The sequence below is a fragment of the Mesocricetus auratus genome, unplaced genomic scaffold (genome assembly GCF_017639785.1).
Source record: "Mesocricetus auratus isolate SY011 unplaced genomic scaffold, BCM_Maur_2.0 Super-Scaffold_6730, whole genome shotgun sequence".
Taxonomy (NCBI): Eukaryota; Metazoa; Chordata; class Mammalia; order Rodentia; family Cricetidae; genus Mesocricetus; species Mesocricetus auratus.
The window spans coordinates 78,481,333-78,499,748 of NW_024429184.1; the positions used below are offsets into that span (position 1 = coordinate 78,481,333).

General features: G+C 48.4%; 1 protein-coding gene across 1 annotated transcript in view; it reads right to left on the reverse strand.

Moving 5' to 3' along the window:
- Positions 1–18,416, reverse strand: part of Loxhd1 (lipoxygenase homology PLAT domains 1) — a 143,220-nt gene that overhangs the window by 38,810 nt on the left and 85,994 nt on the right. Inside the window, exons 22-31 of the mRNA XM_040741564.1 lie at positions 18,034–18,200; positions 17,036–17,140; positions 16,474–16,602; positions 15,288–15,452; positions 11,264–11,445; positions 8,613–8,729; positions 7,862–8,024; positions 4,302–4,456; positions 2,009–2,218; positions 1,754–1,889 (exon numbers count right to left, since the gene is read on the reverse strand). Of these exons, the coding sequence (XP_040597498.1) occupies positions 1,754–1,889; positions 2,009–2,218; positions 4,302–4,456; positions 7,862–8,024; positions 8,613–8,729; positions 11,264–11,445; positions 15,288–15,452; positions 16,474–16,602; positions 17,036–17,140; positions 18,034–18,200 (1,529 nt within the window). The remainder of the gene's footprint in view (positions 1–1,753; positions 1,890–2,008; positions 2,219–4,301; positions 4,457–7,861; positions 8,025–8,612; positions 8,730–11,263; positions 11,446–15,287; positions 15,453–16,473; positions 16,603–17,035; positions 17,141–18,033; positions 18,201–18,416) is intronic.

Sequence of the window (18,416 nt, forward strand, 5' to 3'; positions counted from 1 at the left end):
AAGCAGTCAGTAATGCCCGAATGGGAAGACCAGAGAGTGCCCTTGTGTCCCTTGGTGTGCCAAGCTTCTGGAAAACTTATTGGCCAATATCTTCCTTGAATCTTTCCCTACCAGGTAAGGAAGTATAAGGGCAACTTCCTACCAGGTCTGGGGTTACATGCCCAAAATACTAACCACTGTTGAGGAGGAGGTTCTCACAGAGAGTAGAAATTGGGGAATACTAACCAAAGTATTTTACCTGTAACACAGATGAGGGAAGTCCTAGAGGCATCCATTTCCAAACCAAACCAGGTTAGTGGTATCATCAGACAAACTCATTTAGGTCATGAAACTTAGATTCTAGAGACTCAATCAAAATCCATTTTCCTTCCACTAGGGATGGTACTAATAGGTAAGCCGGTGATTGATGCATGGAATTCTGGGGTAATTGTTTTAAAGGTCTGGCTCTCCTAGAAGGAATACACTTCTATCCATTCTGCTTAAGATGAGCATCTGAGCCAGGCATTGGTAGCACACGCCTTTAATCCCAGCACTCGGGAGGCAGAGGCAGGAGAATCTCTGTGAGTTTGAGGCCAGCCTGGTCTACAGAGTGAGTTTCAGGTCAGCCTCCAAAACAAAGCAGAGAAACCCTGTCTCAAAAAAAAAAAAAAAGATGAGCATTTGATGGTTGGTGTTTCGGCTCTCTTCTCGGAAGGTTATCTTGGGTGACCTTTAGGATAGGAGCCTTTTATGAGGTTTCTGAGTGAATGGGTTGTAGAAGCCTAGCTCCCTGGGCATCCAAGACCTGTTGAATCAATTTTAAATGGCTTGCTTTTGAATTTCTATGCACTAGAAAAATGTTAAAGTTGTTTAGGTCACTATTTCCAGGTCCCTGACAATTGCAGCCAGGAATCAACAAGCCAAGGACCATTCTCCTGGCCAGTCATCTCAGATGACAGGGGGCATAACCTTGCTGCAGTAAGCTTAGATTGGGTATCTCTCTGAAAGGGTCCGGCTAGCCTGTCCTGAGTAGAGTCACTAGCCTGGCACTGTACACTAGCACATGCCTTGCTTAGCTCTCCTGACTTTTCCACAGGACATCCACTTTGTGGATTCTGCCATTTTTCACACAGTGAGATGGTGGTATACAGAGTGCCAATCTCTGCTGGCCCCATAGACCTGTGCCATGCTTTCTTAGAGGGGTCATTGTGCTGGTCACGCTCTTAAATCTAAGAAGGGAGGGCTTATAAATGTTCAAGAAATAAACATAGAATGGTCTTATTTAAAAAATATGATAGGTGAAATGAATTTCTCAAGGAGTTAGGATACTGCAAACACAAAGCCCAAGAGATTGGCTTTATCCAAAGCTGGTATTATTGTCAGAATGGGTATTAAGTCCCCCAAAGAATAGCTTGGGACCTCTTTCCTGAACACCAGTACATACTACATTACATTTTGGGTGGCCGATTTCCACTGTTGGTTTTGTTTTCTGTTGCATTGGCCCAGGTCACCTAGCCAGAATCATGTTCTGAGAACCTGAGTGAGGGCAGAGATTAGGACAATTCCCTTCTGGTGGATAAAGGAGACCATCACCAAAACTCTATCCATGGCTTGGTTTGGAGGGGGCTCCTCTCTGCCTGCTCACCTCATAGCGCTGTTGTACACAAGACCCAGTTCATCAATAACAGTGGGGCTACAGTGACAGCCTGTCTAAGAGTTTAAAGTTGTTTCCCCATGCCTGGTCATCTTCCAAAGAGCTCCCTGCTCTGCTTACCAGGGCCATCCTGAACATAGTCAGCCATGGGTCCTGTCACTGTGGCAATGTCCACATCTGCCATCTTGGAACTCAGGGCGATCTCCCAGAAATCAGCAGGGCTGCTGCAGTTGCTACTGCGGTCGCCAGTGTACTCCTGCAAGGAAAAGAACAGCCTCAGCTCACTGCAGCACCGGCACCTTCTGCTCCAAAGATCTTCCCTGAGCATAAAAACAAGAGGCTGTGGTTGTGTGTAGGTCTCAGTTCCCCTTGTACCTTCTCATAAAAGAGCCTCTCCAGACGCCCATCCTCCTTCTTCAAGGACAGCCAACGCCCGCACAGGAATAGAAACTCATCCTCGTTGGTGTCGTTCCAGATCTCCACCTTCTCCACATACCAGTCGGCACACCATTTGGTGTTGTCATGGCGGAGCTTGATCTTGTAGATGACACCCAGGTCAGCAGCCTCAATGATGAAGGTGTCGGCCTGGAGAGTCCAAGTATGGGGACTTGGTGGGGACACCTCATTTTAAGCCCCATAAACCCCATCTTCCTAATTACTGGGTTGAGTAGATATTCCCAGATGGGGATCCCCTCTAAAACCAATTTAAAGTCCAAGTTCAAGGCTCACTTCCTCACTGGCTCCATTACACGGTCTACTCCTATATGCCCCTCCTTGGGTGAAAACCTCCTTTGCCCACATTTTTATTGGGATGCGCCTGTGGGTGTTTGGAAGACAGTGTCTCACAACTGTGTGAAATGCTTGAAGACTATGATCAATGCAGATGAGGGATGTTGGCCCATGTCTGTTGACCAGAAACTGCAACTATTGAGTTCACTGGAGTCAAACTGAACACACCCTCCACTTGGTTGCCTCTGTGTAAAAGGAAGATCTTAACGTGTGCCCAGGAGTGTTTGCAGCAGGACAGCTCTTCCTGTGGAGAATCAGAAGTCATCTGGGGCCTCATCCCTTTGGAAATAGCAGAGCAATTGTGGGACATTCCCCATAGAGTGGATATGTGTGTGGTTACAAAGAAGAGTCAGTCCCCATCTCCATTTGAATGTCCTGGTGTAAAAAGTTCCACTACATCCCACTGAAATGCCAATGACAAGAAGCATTTAGCCAGTGCTATGCCTCATAGGCAAAGGAGAAACTAGACCTCACTGCAGCACAACAAGGAGCTTCTATGGCACATGGGCATGAATACAGAGAAAACACATGGAAAGGCATAGAAGCCGAAGTGTGGCTACTCTTCAAAATGTGCTCAGTGGCCTGCTGGGGACATAGCAGGCGGGCTGTGCATGGCAGGTCCTGAAAGTTGCAGATAACCATGGCAGATTTGGTGATATCTATGATTTTTGTGTCCCTGGGGGACTGCAGGTAGTGAGTGCTCTACTAGCACTGGATGGGTTGACTGGTGGGCTCGTGGCACCTGCTAGGGAGACCAGGTTGGGTTCAATGCAGAGGCAGATGAGGAAGGGCTGATGGTGATGGAAGAGCTGTCCTGCTGCAAACACTCCTGGGCACACGTTAAGATCGTCCTTTTACACAGAGGCAACCAAGTGGAGGGTGTGTTCAATTTGACTCCAGTGAACTCAATAGTTGAAGTTTCTGGTCAACAGATGTGGGCCAGCATCCTTCATCTGCATTGATCATAGTCTTCAAGCATTTCACACAGTTTGTGAGACACTGTCAGAATACCTGTTGCTTGTCCCAGGCCTATTTCTCTCCTTACCAGTAGCAGGTGCTTCAGTACAAAAGGGGCCTGTCTGGCTGAGCACCAGGCTCTCAGGACATGCACGACTGCCTGCACATACATGGCCACGGGCTAGACTGCCGCCAGACCAGTTCCATGACTGTTCTCCTTGGAGATCCCCTAGCCTGTAGGGTTTTGGGTAGACTTAGGCACATGGAGATGAAGGAAAGAAACCGAGGATCCAGTGAAGGGTGTGGCAGGAAGCACAGAAGGGAGAGGAGCTGTGGTGGGGGAGGGAGGCTGAGCTGTATAGAAGGGGAAATTTGGATGGACTTTGTCCTTGTAAATCACAGTGCATCAGAGCTAGAGATGCTGTGGATACTGACTGGTCATGTGACTTTCCAGCTTCTGTGTAGCCACAGAGCCTTAGTAGAGAGATGCTTGGCCCTCTATAGACAGGCCAGGTCAAGGTTAGTCTATCTGGGTGACAGAGAGGAGTCCTTCTGGTCCCCAGTATTATTTCTATTGTTCCTGGAGGCCTTAGCTCTGTATGACACACGTTAGACAATTTATATTTGATTCCTCATCCTGAGACACGGAAACCAAGGTCAGCACAGCTGAGTGAGACAAGGGGATGAAGGCAGAGCCAGGCTTCCAGGCCCCTCATCAAGTCTCAGTCAGGCCCGCCCCTGGCATCCTGCAGCCTCCACTGCCACATGCATGAACTGCCCACAGTGAGCTGGCTTTCTGAGGAGGCCACTTCCACATAGAGGACAATCTAGAGCGTAGACCCACCTTCCACTCCACCCCACCCCATGTACGGGACCCAGAGAAGTGCACTGACTGGGCATGAACCCAGTGTGTCTCTCCTACCGTTCCTCTCTCGAACTTGTTGGTGCGGTTCTCTGACTTGCCAAGGTACCGCTCCCCAGTGTCCCCAAGGTCTCCGTAGATGGTGATGTAGACCTTGGCATCTGTCCCGGCCCCAGGAACGTTCCCTGTGAAGATCTGTACCGAGTACAACACAACTGCACATCAAGTTGGATGGGGAGACAGACAGGGAAGAGAAGGGTGGCAGCACGTTAGCTTTAGTTTTCAATCACCACTCTTCCTTTCTTACTCTGATTACTCTTCAGCCACTGGTACCCTACACCTTGCCCTATACCCCAGGCAAATGCTTTCCCCCAAAGGTACAGTGACTGATGCCTTATCCTTTGTCCCCATGGTGCCAGTATCCAAAGCTCCTGAGGAGAATTGAAATTAGTGTGGTGTCTTGGTTTTGGTCTGCTGCCGTGGCTCAGCAAGGGTGACTGCTAGCTGGCTATTACAATTAGAAGACTGCTCGCCCAGCCTCCAGACCTGTGGACAACCAAGTCCTTCATATGCTTCTACAGATGCTCGGAAGGCTTTGTTCCCCTCTCTGTAGCCCTTTGCTCTGGGGAATTTGGAATTTCTAGCCAAGGATCACAGGACTTGGTTGGACTGTCCCTAAGAGAAGAGGATGGGGAAGAAGCTTTTAGAGCAGTGGTTGGAATCTGGGAGGATGAGGGGTTCCTGAAGCACTGTTTTTGGCCACCCAGAGAAATGACCCCCCAGGGTTAACACAGACCCAGAGTGCAATGGCACTGTATGCAGTGTGATACCTACCCTGGATTGAGGGCTGTTCCTGTGAACCCTAGTGACTTATGAGACCTTAGAAAATGGTTCTCTTTCCTACAGCGACTGAGATGGGCTTTCTTTCCAACCCTTGTAAGTGGCCCACAGCCACCTCTAACTCAGTGCAGCCACCTCTAACTCAGCGCAGCCACCTCTAGCTCAGCGCAGCCACCTCTAACTCAGCGCAGCCACCTCTAACTCAGCGCAGCCACCTCTAACTCAGCGCAGCCACCTCTAACTCAGCGCAGCCACCTCTAACTCAGCGCAGCCACGTCTAACTCAGTGCAGCCACCTCTAACTCAGTGCAGCCACGTCTAACTCAGTGCAGCCACGTCTAACTCAGTGCAGCCACGTCTAACTCAGTGCAGCCACCTCTAACTCAGTGCAGCCACCTCTAGCTCAGCTTGCACCCACAGTTACAGACACGTTCACACCCACACATGGTTCCTGGTGAGCCCTTTTCCCCGCTGGTTTCTGCAGCATCATGCTTCCCTCTGACGTAGGTGGGTTCCTCATCTTCCACACAGCCCGTGGCCACTAAATTCGTTAGTTCCACCTTCTCCCCTCTTCTCTCATTTTGCACAGTCTACCTTTGTTTTCCTTGACCTCATAAGTCTTTATCTTCAACCCAGGTCTCTGTGCTTCAGACTCCCAACTGCTGTCACCAATGACTGCCTCCACTGAGACTAGACCCCAGCGTCACACAATCATACATCTGAATGGAACTTTATCCCTCCTGTATCCAACCCCTTCTCCAAGCCAACCCTCACCTTTCCCTTCTTCATGGCCACTCATTCTCCTAAGCCCCCTGTTGCTTGATGGTCAGAGGCATGTCCCCTGATACAGACAAGATTTCAGGACCATTTGCTCCAGCTCTACCCTGCTTAGCTTGGTGCAGAACCAGCAAGCATGCCATGGGCCTCAATAACTGATGATAAGATTGTCTCTGTGTTGCTTATAAGAGACAGCATTACCCAAGTCTGTCAAGCCAATATCATTAGGAATCCTGTCACAGCTTAGACACAAGAGTTGATGACTGTCCTCTCTGTGCCATCTCCCTTCACTTCTGGCTGCATTGAAGCCTGCTCCACATTCTAAATTGTCACAGGTGGGTGAACCTGTTAAGACGCCTTTTCTACAGTCCTTGTCCCAGACTGGGCGGCTGTATTCTTGGGGCTGTGACCGAATGGTCTTCTCTCCCACTCTACCTCCTGCTGTTTTTCTCTGGTCCTTTGGGAATTAAGAAAGCCAATTTGGCCTCTGATGCTGAGCAATGCGGGTTCGTGGGATCCAGCTATTTCTGGATCCTCCTCCCTCCAGTCCCACCCAGGCCACACAGCTTGTGAGGGAAGAGGTGTTTCCTTAGAAACCTCGGAGTGAGTTCTGTGGTATACAGTTTATAGAGAACGTCTCAAGGGTGTTGCTGGAAACGGCAGCTCAGGGTCCAAGTAGAAAAGACACGTCTCCCTGACTGAACGGCAAGGAAAATTCAGAGAAAGATGTGGATGGAGAGAATTACTCTTGGGCAAGATGGCTCAGATTAAAGAAAAGCAGGGGCTGTGGCTGTTTTACAGAAAAGGAAATATGTTTGCCTCTTGTCTCTTGACTCTATCAGCAGGAAGATCTGTGCCCCGCCTCCACCAGCTTCATAAGAGAATCCTAAGTTTTACTGGAACCCTGGGTTTTACTCCAGTTCTTCCAAAAAACTATAGCACCATAAATTTGGGTTGGTTTTCCAAGTTCTTAGAGTTTGTATAGTCTGTGTAGAGTGTCCTGTTGGGAGGACTGTGGGCATCTTTTGTGTATCATCAGTGGTAGAAACTTTAACAGATAACATTGATTATTGAATAGTAACATAGGGAGTGACATGGACAGCACTAGCCATGTGGTAAGGGAAGGACACATGTGTGTGCCACAGTGCAGTGAGAAGAGAAGGCTGAGGAGTGAGCCTTGAATGCCAGTAGATACAGAAAAGACCCAGCACTAAGTGGACTACTTAGAGAGATAGGAAGATAACCAGAAAATGGTGATGTCACTGAGACCAAAGGGAGGAAGAAGTACATGAAGTGGGTGGTCAGGATGATTCAAACCCTACAGAGAGATAGCATCCGTGTACTATAGTGGCCCGTTCATGCAGAAAACCAAACCCAGAGAGATAGTATCTGTAGATGATAGTGACAGTTCATGCAGAAAACAAAACCCCAGAGAGATAACATCTGTGGAAGATAGACAATGGTTCATGCAGAAAACAAAACCCCACGACCCTAGATCAGTCCAAAGCTGTACCTAGACTCCAGAGACATGCCTTGCTTGGAGATTTCTTTTACACTACAGGGTTTCAAAACAGAGGCTCATGCGTTAGGCAAACACTCTCCCATTGACTACACTCCAGCCCTAGGCTGTGCTGCAAGAGTGGAAAGGACCAAACCACTCCCACTGGTGACCAAATAAACAGAGCATACAGAAAGTCAAGAGCAGGGTAAGCCAGGCAGAGGGTGACCTGTTGGGATGTGTCATGCTGTAGAAGTAGGAAGATATTAGAGCACAAAGCTTTCAGTGAAACAGGAAAGACTCTGGGGACTGGCCTGCTGTCTGTCAGCTGCATGAACTTGGCAAGTTCTTTAACCTCTGTGAGTGAGCCTCAGTTGCCCAGTGACAAGCTAAACCACTCTCATGTGTGGCCATGTTTAATCTGACAGGGCCTGGTGCTTTTCAGGGAGGTGTGTGGTCCTGGAGCTGCCTGTGTGACAAAGGCCACCTTTCCCACGCACACTTACTGTCCAGGGGCTCCTCCACTTCCTTGTAGACTTGTCGTAAGGACCCATCCTTCATGTACTTCTCAGTGAAGATGTCATAAGGGACCAGTTCTCGAATGGTCTTCTTGTCATCCTCGGAGGTGGCAAGCCATCGATCACATGGGAAGGTCAAGGTCTCTGTGCCCTGGGGTAAGGAGGCGGGAGGAAGACTAGTCTGGAAGGTGGGAACCAGAAGCTCCAAGATTTACCAGCATCCTCACCAGAACCAAAGACAAAGATGTTGCCTCACTGTACGAAAACACAGGGAACCTTTCTGCACCTGTTTCAGAAGACCTAGCCTTGGAGGCTCGCACACCCATAGCAGGATGAGTTAGCTTTTGAAGGCTGTTCCTCTTGGGTCACTTAATAAATATCTGAATTCTGTCTATGACACAAAGGGCTCTGTTTTTAAATTTGTCTTGTCATCAGCACCTCACTGTCTTTTAAATATGGAAGTTTGCATTTTTTCTAGTATTTCCAAATTGTTCAGGTTTGATTTTCCTCTGGGGTTGACCCTGAATAGAAGGAAGAACATGCTGGTCACTCACTGGTTCTGTGGCTTTGGGACTTGGGCAGAGACAGAGACCAAAATAGATTGCCTAAACTGTTGTCTGCCTCAGACCTGAGCTAGTTAACAAGCCCGGAGGCCGAAGCAACCACCAAGTCACTCTGCTGTGAACTCTTTCTGGACAAAGTCAGATGATGTAGCGGGGCAGACACATCTCAGACTTACGTCTTTATCAGGGAGGAGCCTGCGGATGTCCACATGGGAACAGTGCCACCCTGGGTTGACGCCTGTGTTATCATGACCAATCCGGATTTTCTCAATGATTTCACCCACATCTTCTAACTTCATCAAGAAAAACAGGCACCATGTGTTAGTAGAAGGGCTTCCATCACTCTGTGCCTCCTTGGAGCGCCCATGTTCAGATCCCCCTGAACTTCTGGGGGTAATTTGCTCTCCACATGTCTCTACTGACCAACCAGGCCAAGCCCCCCTCTAAATACAATATGCTAATGATTCCTTCCTTCAGTCTTGACTTAATTGACCCTGATTTGGGCATTCAGATCTTTCAGGCATGTCTGAATCTTCATAGAAGCCATTACCTTCCCCATCCTCCATGATTTGACGCCATAGTAGCACATTCTCTGAAAACAGAGTTTGGTCTCAGAAGATATCTAGTGCAGCCCATGCTCCTGTCTCCATAGACCATGTTCAAATCTTCCAACTCTTAAGAACCTCTCACTTTCAGTAATTCTTTTTCTCTACTCCTACAAATTCTATTCAAACTTACAGAAAAATGATGTCTTAGTCATCCAAAGTCAGGGTCATGGCTGTGGCAGTCCAATGATGTTATGACTAGGTCAAAGACCACAATCTGTTTCTTTTTTTCACCTGTTCCCTAGCTCTAAGTGCCTAGCCAATCACCATTCTACTCCACAGATTGAGGAAGATGTCGCAGTTGCCATGACTTTTCTGTCCTTCCAAAATGATCTACCCCCTGCCACTTGTTCTGGATCAGAGAACAAATTCCATGGTTACAAATTGTAGCACGAATAATAAAAGCCCAAAGACAGATATTGAGGTTAAAGCTGAAGACCAGAGAAGCAAAGTGGCCAGCCACTAGAGTTCCCACCTTTACCAATGCTCGGACAGAGGGGGCGATCCTGTCCTCTGATTTCATCTCCAAACTGCACTGCTCCTCAGGCTGCCTAAATTGCAATGAGTTCCTGTCTCCTCCCACCTTATATTCCTCTCTCTACCCAGCCATATCACTCCCGCCTCCACCTCCCTAGTGTCATCCCAAGTGCTGGTACCAAAGGTGTGAGCTCTGTTTCTCTTTTAGACTGATTCACTCTCACATAGCCCAGGGTGGCCTTGAACTCACAGAGATCCATTTGCCACTGTCTCCTGAGTGCTGGGATTAAGGGTGTGGCCACCATTGCCTGTCCTCTATGGCTAGCTAATGGCTTAGGTGTATGGCTAACTAGTGTTTTTGTGTGTTTGTGTGTGGCTAACTAATGGCTTAGCTCTTAACTAGGTGTGTTGTTAACTAGTAGCTGCGGGACCAGGCAGGACAAGGAAACCGCCAGCAACAGCACAATGCCAACTTAGTAAGTGGAAACATGTCCTACTCTGGGTGCTTATGTGTGAGAAGGGATTGCTGCACTGTCACCCTCTTGGGAATGTCATGAGGACTCAGTAATTTGGTCCATACTGAGTGCTTAGACAGAGCTGATGTTTCCAAAGAGCTCAGGAGTACCATCAGTGTTCTTCTCCCAGAAAACCCCTCGGGGTGGACTACAGAGGGAGGAGGCCATTTGCTAAGGGCTAATCCAGAGTCAGGACCAGAAGGTGAGTTGTAGACTGAGGAGACATCATAAAAGAGTAGAGAGCCTGAAGACTCAGGCAGGAAAGACAGGCTAGGAGACAAAGCCTTTTAATTTGTTTCTAAGCTTCTGCATACCCTAAGACCAGACAATTGAAAAAGGAAAACCAATAGCAAATGAACTGGTAAATTATAGCTGCCTACTAATGGGACCTCACTGATAAAAGTCCTCGAACATCCTGCTGAGGTGTAACTTAGGCACTGATGACATCACACTCTGTGATGCACCTGCCATGTTTGTGGAGAGCCTTGTATAGATGAGTGAACCAGCCCTGAATTTTCTGTGACACACCTCAAAGCTGATTCATCCCAGAATGGGTGGGGAGGAAGCGATGTTTCTGGGGTCACAACTGGCTGAGGATAAGAACAAGCTAGACACTTTGCTTCCCACAAAAATATATGGGCATGTCATCACTGGTCCCCATTAGTCAGAGAACTGAGGCTTCTGAGGTTCCTGGCTCTTCTCCTAGGCTGACTTCATTGCTATTCTCTTCCTAAATCTCTTTACATTCCCCCTGTGACTTCAAGCTCCATATTTTCCTGTTTCCACCCATGGACCATTGGGCATGCTGCTCAACTCCCAGGAATGCCTCTCCTCCTTGTTTTGAGAATGCCCACTTCCATGTCTGTCTCTAATCCATCTCCTGTGGGACCTTTTCCTTCTCTGAATACCAATAACAAGCCCATCCACTTGGGAGTCTACCAAGGCTGCCTGCCTGGAAGCCCTGAGACATGTATGCTAGAAGCATGAAGATATCCTGTTACCATGCTTCCTGTTCACTTAGGTCCTGGCCACTTATCATCATCATCGTCATCTTTAATCCTGACACTTATCTAGGAGGCCCAGCTAGCTTTATCATCCTCCTGTCTGGCTGGACATATGGAGCCTCAGAGAGGTTGCACAAGCTGCTCATGCCCCACTAACTATGGCCCATCTAGATGAGGACATTACTCTTCACCCAGCCCCTCCACGGCAGTGCACAGAAGCAGGTACCTCGACGATGAAGCGGGAGGCAGACTTCCTCTCGAAGAACAGCTTCTGCTCCCTCTTGTTGGTGCAGAGGAACTTTTGCCGGGTGCACACAGCATCGCAGCCATAGATGACTATGAAGATGTTGGCATCGGTCCCAGCAGCAAAGACATCACTGGTGTAGAGGGTGATCTCATAAGGAACAACTGAGAGGGAGGCCAGAGGACAAGGCCGGGGAGTGGCAGGAAGAAAACAGAAGACACCATAGGTGAAGTGAAGGTCTTTTCAGCATCAGTGGCCTTTCATACGGAGCTTCTCATGTCTGGTGTTCACAGACAGCCCCCAATCCTTCAGATAGTGGATTTACTAACACAGCATGGCTAAACATATGGATTATGTAATTTGAAGAGTTCATGTTCAAATATAGGACCTAACTTGATCAGTGAGACCTGGGAAAGTTACTTAGGAAACTTAGTTTCCATTAAAGTCTCATTAACGCGAGCCTTAGTAGGACTCTGTGACCTAGAGAGCTCTGGATTTCAGAGGCAAATGGCCGATCAGGTCAGCCAGGCTGCAGTGGTGGCATGCCATTCCGTTCTCATCCCGTCCATTGCTCGCAGCCCCCCATTTGCTCCACAATTGTCAGCTCCCTTGTGCTCCCATGTCACACCTGGCCTTTCTTTCAGCATCCCCAAATTTATAGATGCTTCTTATAGGGGAGTGGCCAGGAGGTGGAGAGGGATTCATCAGGGATTATTCAGTAGCTGCAGGACTATCTATCCTTAAAGGAGAGTTGGCACATTAGAGCTGCTGACAAGCAACTTCCCAGTGCAACCACTCCACGACCAGTGACCAGCATGTTTCCACGTGGGCTGAAGACCTTCATTCCAGGAGCTCTTGGAGGAGTCAATAGGTAGAGATTCCCAAGCCCCTTTTCAGATTGTCCAATTCACACCTCACACTGGTTTGAAGCTATTAAGCTAAAACAACGGTGTCAGCTATGGGGTGAGATTCATTAGCAGATTATGAGATGAGGCTAGTGAGTTGTCAGTCAGTAGTATTCTGAACAGAAAACACTATTGTATTCCACACAGACAGACACGTTTGTTTGTCTCACATGTATATGAATGAATAAACTCATTATGGGTTTCTGGGCACAGAGAAATCTATAGCTGTATCCATCTGTCCATCCATCAATCCATCTATTCATCTATTCATCCATCTATCTATCCATCCATGTACCTATCATCTATCTATTCCTATATATACATATGTATATACATACAGAGAGAGAGAGAGAGACAGAGAGAGACAGAGAGACAGAGAGAATAGAATATGAATATAGACTTGGAAGAAGGCTTAGTTGGTAAAAGGTCTGTCATGCAAGCAAGCATGAGGACATGAATTCAGATCCCCAGAACCCACATTAAAAGCTAGGCACTGGATCACATGCCTATAACATCAGCACGGGGGGGGGGTGGTAGGACAGAGAAGGGTGTATCCCTCAAGTTCAGTGGATAGTTAGCCTAGCCAAATTGATGAACTTCAGGTATAGTGAGAGAGACCTATCTTGAAAAATAAGAGGTACAAGGCAATTAAGGAACCACACAACATTGATGTTCAACCTCAACATGAGGCCACATACATGTATATACACTTACATACATCATACCACACCACACACACAATATATATATATATATCACATATGTGTACCAAACATCAGATGGACAGAAGGAAGGGAGATAAGGGAGGAAGGGAGGGAGAAAGAGAAGGGAGGGAGAGAGAGAGGGAGGGAGGGAAGGAGGGAGGGAGGGAGGGAGAGGTTTCATAGAAGTGACCACAGGCCCCCTGGGCTGAAAAATACCCTACTTATAGTTTGCTGAGAAATACGCAGCCTTGCCAGGCCCTCAGGAGTGAAAAAGGCTCCATCTGCAATGCAGATCTATCCCCGGAGACCTTGGAGGTTTCTCCCCGGACTAGGCCTGGAAACCTGAGAGCAAGATGGCTGTAGGTAGGATAAGGGCTTTCCCAACAGCAGCAGCAGGAAGAAGAGCTGAGGAGGCTTCTGGCAGGCACCAGATCATCCTGTTCCAGGCCTGGGCCCAACTTGGTTCCTGGTTCTGCGGCCATCCTAACTGTGTTCGTGCCTCTGTTTTCTTAGCTGTACTGTGAGGTTAGCTAAGTCTAGGGTTGTGTTCTTTAACTATGGGACTCTTATGAATATGTATCAAAGTTATCCAAAACAGCTTGACTTGAACACTGGGGAGCTATGCTAGATGATGTCGTGGGGGCACTTATTCTCTGAACTGGCTGTCCTGAGATATCCCTTTATCCACCTGGTCCCTCAGACCACAATGAAAGCCCAAGGACCCTCCTAGCCCTCTCACAGCACGACTCTGACATTCGTAGCTCCCCCCCACCCCCCCACCCCGTTTCTACATCTGGATCCTGACTGCATGTGTGACACCCCACAGGTCCTGTCCCCGTTCGCTGTCCTTGTGTCCCAGCAGGCCTCAGCAGGCTGTGCTGGCCTGCTCATCCCGGCAGCCTTGATTAACTGCCACATCTGGCTTACAAGACACTTCTCCAGTCCCCTGACTGAAACGGCTGGAGGGTTTTTTCTACTATCCCTAGGAACAAAGCCTTGCAGTTGGAACTCTTTGGCTGTGGGCCCCCTCACGCCCAGAGTGGATCTAATCAGATCCTTCTTCCTTGTTTCCTCTTAGTCTGCAGTTCTTTCCCTATCCACTCCTTAAAGAAAAGAGAAAGAAAGAAAGTGTGAGTCTACGACTCATCGTCTATAGGTGATGTTTGTGTGTCATGCCATCTCATATAAAAGGTCTAAGCATCCATTGTTGTTTGCAAGATTCCTGGAGCCAATATTTAAAGATACAGAGGGACACTCATGTACTCTGTCAGGTTACAAAAGTCTGGTGAGACACAAACCATGGCCTGTTCAGGTGCAAGAAGGCAGAGGGATGCCCCCGCTCACAGGGTCCCACTCAACCCTGCTGTCAGTTCTGAGTGTCGGTTTGGTCTGACATGCAGCAGCTCCTGGGGCGGGGCTAGATCCAAGCCTTGACTAGGGGACCAGAAAATACACTGTTGGCCCGTTGGCTCCCACTTTGGCTGCTTTGGAGAAGTGAAAGCACTTGGCTGACCCATCATGTTGGAATCTGAGTTATTTGAAGAAGGCATCTAGTGTTGTTCATATTAGCTAGAAAAAATATTGAATGCCCCATGATGGTTTCAGATTTCCACAAATTCTGACAGATTTCCACTGTTCCTCTGGTTTCAGTTTGGGTCTTAGCACCTAGTACAGACTCATATGCTTATGAACATTAGGTGTGAATATTTTCACAAGGAACCACTCACCCACCTTCCACCTTTCCCTTTTATTTGTCCAGTGAAAGAAATTACATTTACCCTCAAGGACACAGAGAGAGAGAGAGAGAGAGAGAGAGAGAGAGAGAGAGAGAGAGAGAGAGAGAGAGAGAGAGAGAGAGAGAGAGAGAGAGGAGGAGGGGGAGGAGGAGAAGCAAGAAGAAGAAGAAGAAGAAGAAGAAGAAGAAGAAGAAGAAGAAGAAGAAGAAGAAGAAGAAGAAGAAGAAGAAGAAGAAGAAGAAGAAGAAGAAGAAACTCTCAAAGTAGGGATTTCTCTGGCCTAATGGAATTGAATTAGTATTGTGATGGGGTGGACATGGCTCCTCATGATCACTGGTTCAGTAGTAGTCATCCTGCATCACTGCCTCTATTTTGTAGATGAGGATACTGAGTCCAAGAGAGTCTAGACGATGTGTTGTCATCAGCTAGTGTGGGGCTAGTTTAGAATAAATCTATATTATCTTTTTTGGATCTGGGTCTAGGCTCACAGTTCTCCCTCAACCCCAGAGCTCAGGACATTTGAAGAAGGGACAAGAGAGCTGAACAGAATCTCCAAGGTGGGTTTGGCACCAAGTCAACTGTGGAGCAGGATCTGATGGGGCTGGGTTTGACAGGTTATGGGGTCCCCTGGGAGGGCCAGCATTGTCACAAGGGTTCCTACATGGCGTGTAAAGCCGTGTCTGAAGCTCTGCGTGGAAGAGGTCCCTGACGATGGTCCCGTCGTCCTCATTCTTGGCCAGCCAGCGCCCACAGGGAAAGGTCATGCACTTTCCAAGAGATGGGGCATCCACCTCTACCCAGTCTACAAACCAGCCTGGGGCCTTGCCTGTAGATGAGAGACACACAGAGTGACAGAGAGGAGAGAGAGAGAGAGAGAGAGAGAGAGAGAGAGAGAGGGTCCATTAAGAGCATGTACCATATGGCTTCCTGTGGGCCAGCTCAAAGACTCCTAGCACCCTTCCTTTCTGATGTCACCCAGAGCTCCACCAGTCCTATAGCACCTTTCACTGACAGCACTGCCAAGACATCTCTTATTAAGATGCGCAAGTGACTAAAACTGCATCACACTCTGGGCTGGGTTAATGAAACCAGAGTGGATGAAGTTCTAAACAAGGAGCGAAGGGATGCAAAGGAAGCTTGTGTTTGTGTAGACTTTGCCATGTCACCATATGCTGGAGAGGACACTCATGGCTTTCTGGTTCTACTTGTGAAGGATGGAAGGTGAGGCAGCAAAGGCTCAGCTCAGGGAAGTAAATGAAAGCCAGGGAAAGACCCTTATCCTACAGTCCTGATGGTGCCTGCTTCTAGGATGGGGATTCTTCCTCAAGAAAAGACATGGAAGTTTGGAGAACAGCAAAGAGTCCTACTTTACCATGAAAAATATATGGACACACCCTTTGTCTGACTGCTTTGTCAGTGGGCTCCACAAAGGACTGACTGGCTCATTGGTTCCTCAGCTGGAGTCCTAGGCCAGCAATTATTCATGGCATTCTCAGAACCTGAGTCAGAGATGCTGGGGTGGCCCTAGGAATCATGTTCTAGTATCTCCTCCCCCTTGGGTGACTTCAGTGCACCATCAGATTAGAGACCCATTAAGCTATCTCAGGAGTTTTCCCAATCCAGTTGCACATTAAAATCACTGAGGTTGGGGTCTGGAGAAAGTCTTCCCAAGTCACCTGTGTCCAGGTCCCAGTGCAGATCAATAAGCCCAGAATCGGTGGCAGCCAGGTCACCAACTAGGCAAGTGGGACCGAGACACTTTGTTATTATGGAAATGGTACAGCCCACACTGTCTTGTCTATGGGCTCTCTAGTTCAACCATAGAACAGATGGGAGGCAAACCAGACCTGTGTTGTCATGGCCGATCCTAACTTTCCACAGGTCTCCCAGATCCAGCGTTTCCACGGTGAAGATTTCAATGCTGTCCCTTTCAAACTTGTCACTGTTGGTCTTGGAGGACTTCAGGAGGGTTATTCCTGGCAACCAGATAACCCCATCATGACCAACTTTCTGAAATTCCACCAAACCATCAAAAGTGCCATACCCCTCCCACTGTGTGTGTGTGTGTGTGTGTGTGATGTGTGTCTCTGTGTGTATTGTGTGCATGTGGTGTTTTGTGTGTATGGTGCCCAGTTTCTGAAATAACTCTGTCACTTCCTGAAGATCTTATAGTGGGGGGCCCTGGGACCCAGGGCTGAGTTTTATTGGACTTGAAAGAGCCCTTTCTTCCAGGTTATTATTGTGGTACAGTTAGGGCAAGGGCATCTTTGCAGCTACAACAGCAGTAGCCCCCCCCCTTTTCTCATGGGACCCAGCACTGTGTTCTGCTGTAGGATAGTGTGGCCTGGACTACCTGGGAACCATCTGCTAAGTCTGCCAGAGTGCCCAGAAAAATGCTGTCTTTCTTACCATTGTCATCTTGTGTGCCAAAGAGTGTGATGAAGACATTGGCATCTGTGCCCGCATTCTTCTTGTCCCCAGTTTTTATGGTCACTGAAAATGTGGTTGATTTGTCTGCCAGGAGAAGAGGACAGAGAAGTGAACTGTAGATCCCCTGGGGACCCCAAGAAACGGGAGAGGAGGCTACTTGATCTGTCCACTCCAGCTCCTCCCCTGCATCGTTCCTACACCATGGTCAGCAATGGGCACGTATCTGTCCACACGGTCAGTCCTGCAAACCGCTTTCCTTGCCCTGCCTTTAACTCTAGAAACTCCCTCGCACTATAGAAATAGCTCTGCTCTGCCTGCAGGAGCCCTTGATGTGTCGGGGTGGTACACAGTCAAGGAGACATGAGGCAACGGGTGTCTGCAGCCCATAGCCGGGAGCTCTGGTCTGGCTTCTCTGACCTCTCTAGGGTAGGCAGGGCTTCACGTGCTAGAGAAATACACCTCAGTACCTTAGAAATGTGCCTGGAGGGCTGGGCGGTAGTGGCACACGCCTTTAATCCCAGTACTCGGGAGGCAGAGGCAGGCGGATCTCTGTGAGTTCGAGGCCAGGCTGGACCACAGCCTCCAAAGCAATACAGGGAAACCCTGTCTCATAAAGAACCAAAAAAAAAAAAAAAGAAAGAAAGAAAGAGAGAAAGAAAGAAGAAATGTGCCTGGAGGAAGGACACAAAACAAATCAGAGCCAACTCGATCATTCTGTCCTTGAATAGTACAACACACAGCTGTGGACCTCCACATTGCAACTCTATGCTAGGCATATGGGAACCTGCCCTCCCCCAACTTCTACAAGGAGGAGAGGGCAGGACAGCTTGAGTATACAGGAGGAAGTACCCAGAGCCCATAGGTAAGGAGAGACCAGAGGAAGGGAATGGGAAAGAGAGATAGAAGTGGGGATGGGGGATGGAGGGAGGAGAGAAGAGATAATGGGGATGGGGGAAATCATCTCTAATACAAGAAACCTTTTTGTTCCAGAGCCAGGTTGTCAAGGGGGTTATTGCCACCGTGTCCCCCACCCTCCTCATCTTCGCTAGGTAGCACATAGGATTCATCCACTGGCAAGAGCTCCCTGGATAGCTGGCCATCATCCTCCTCCACTGCTAGCCACCGTTGGCATGGGAAGTAGTACCTGTGGGGACAGGGTAAGGAAGATTGGGGTGTCTCTCTGGAATCATATGGGAGTTGAAACAGGCTTAGAATGAGGGACCTGCCTGGGGCTGAGACTACCCTGTCTGACCTCCATGGCATTGCCCTCCCATCCTGCCCAAGTCTAGGAATTACCCACAAGTCTGCCTAAGATAAATAATAAACCCAGGGACAGGTTCAGTTTGTGATATATTGGGTG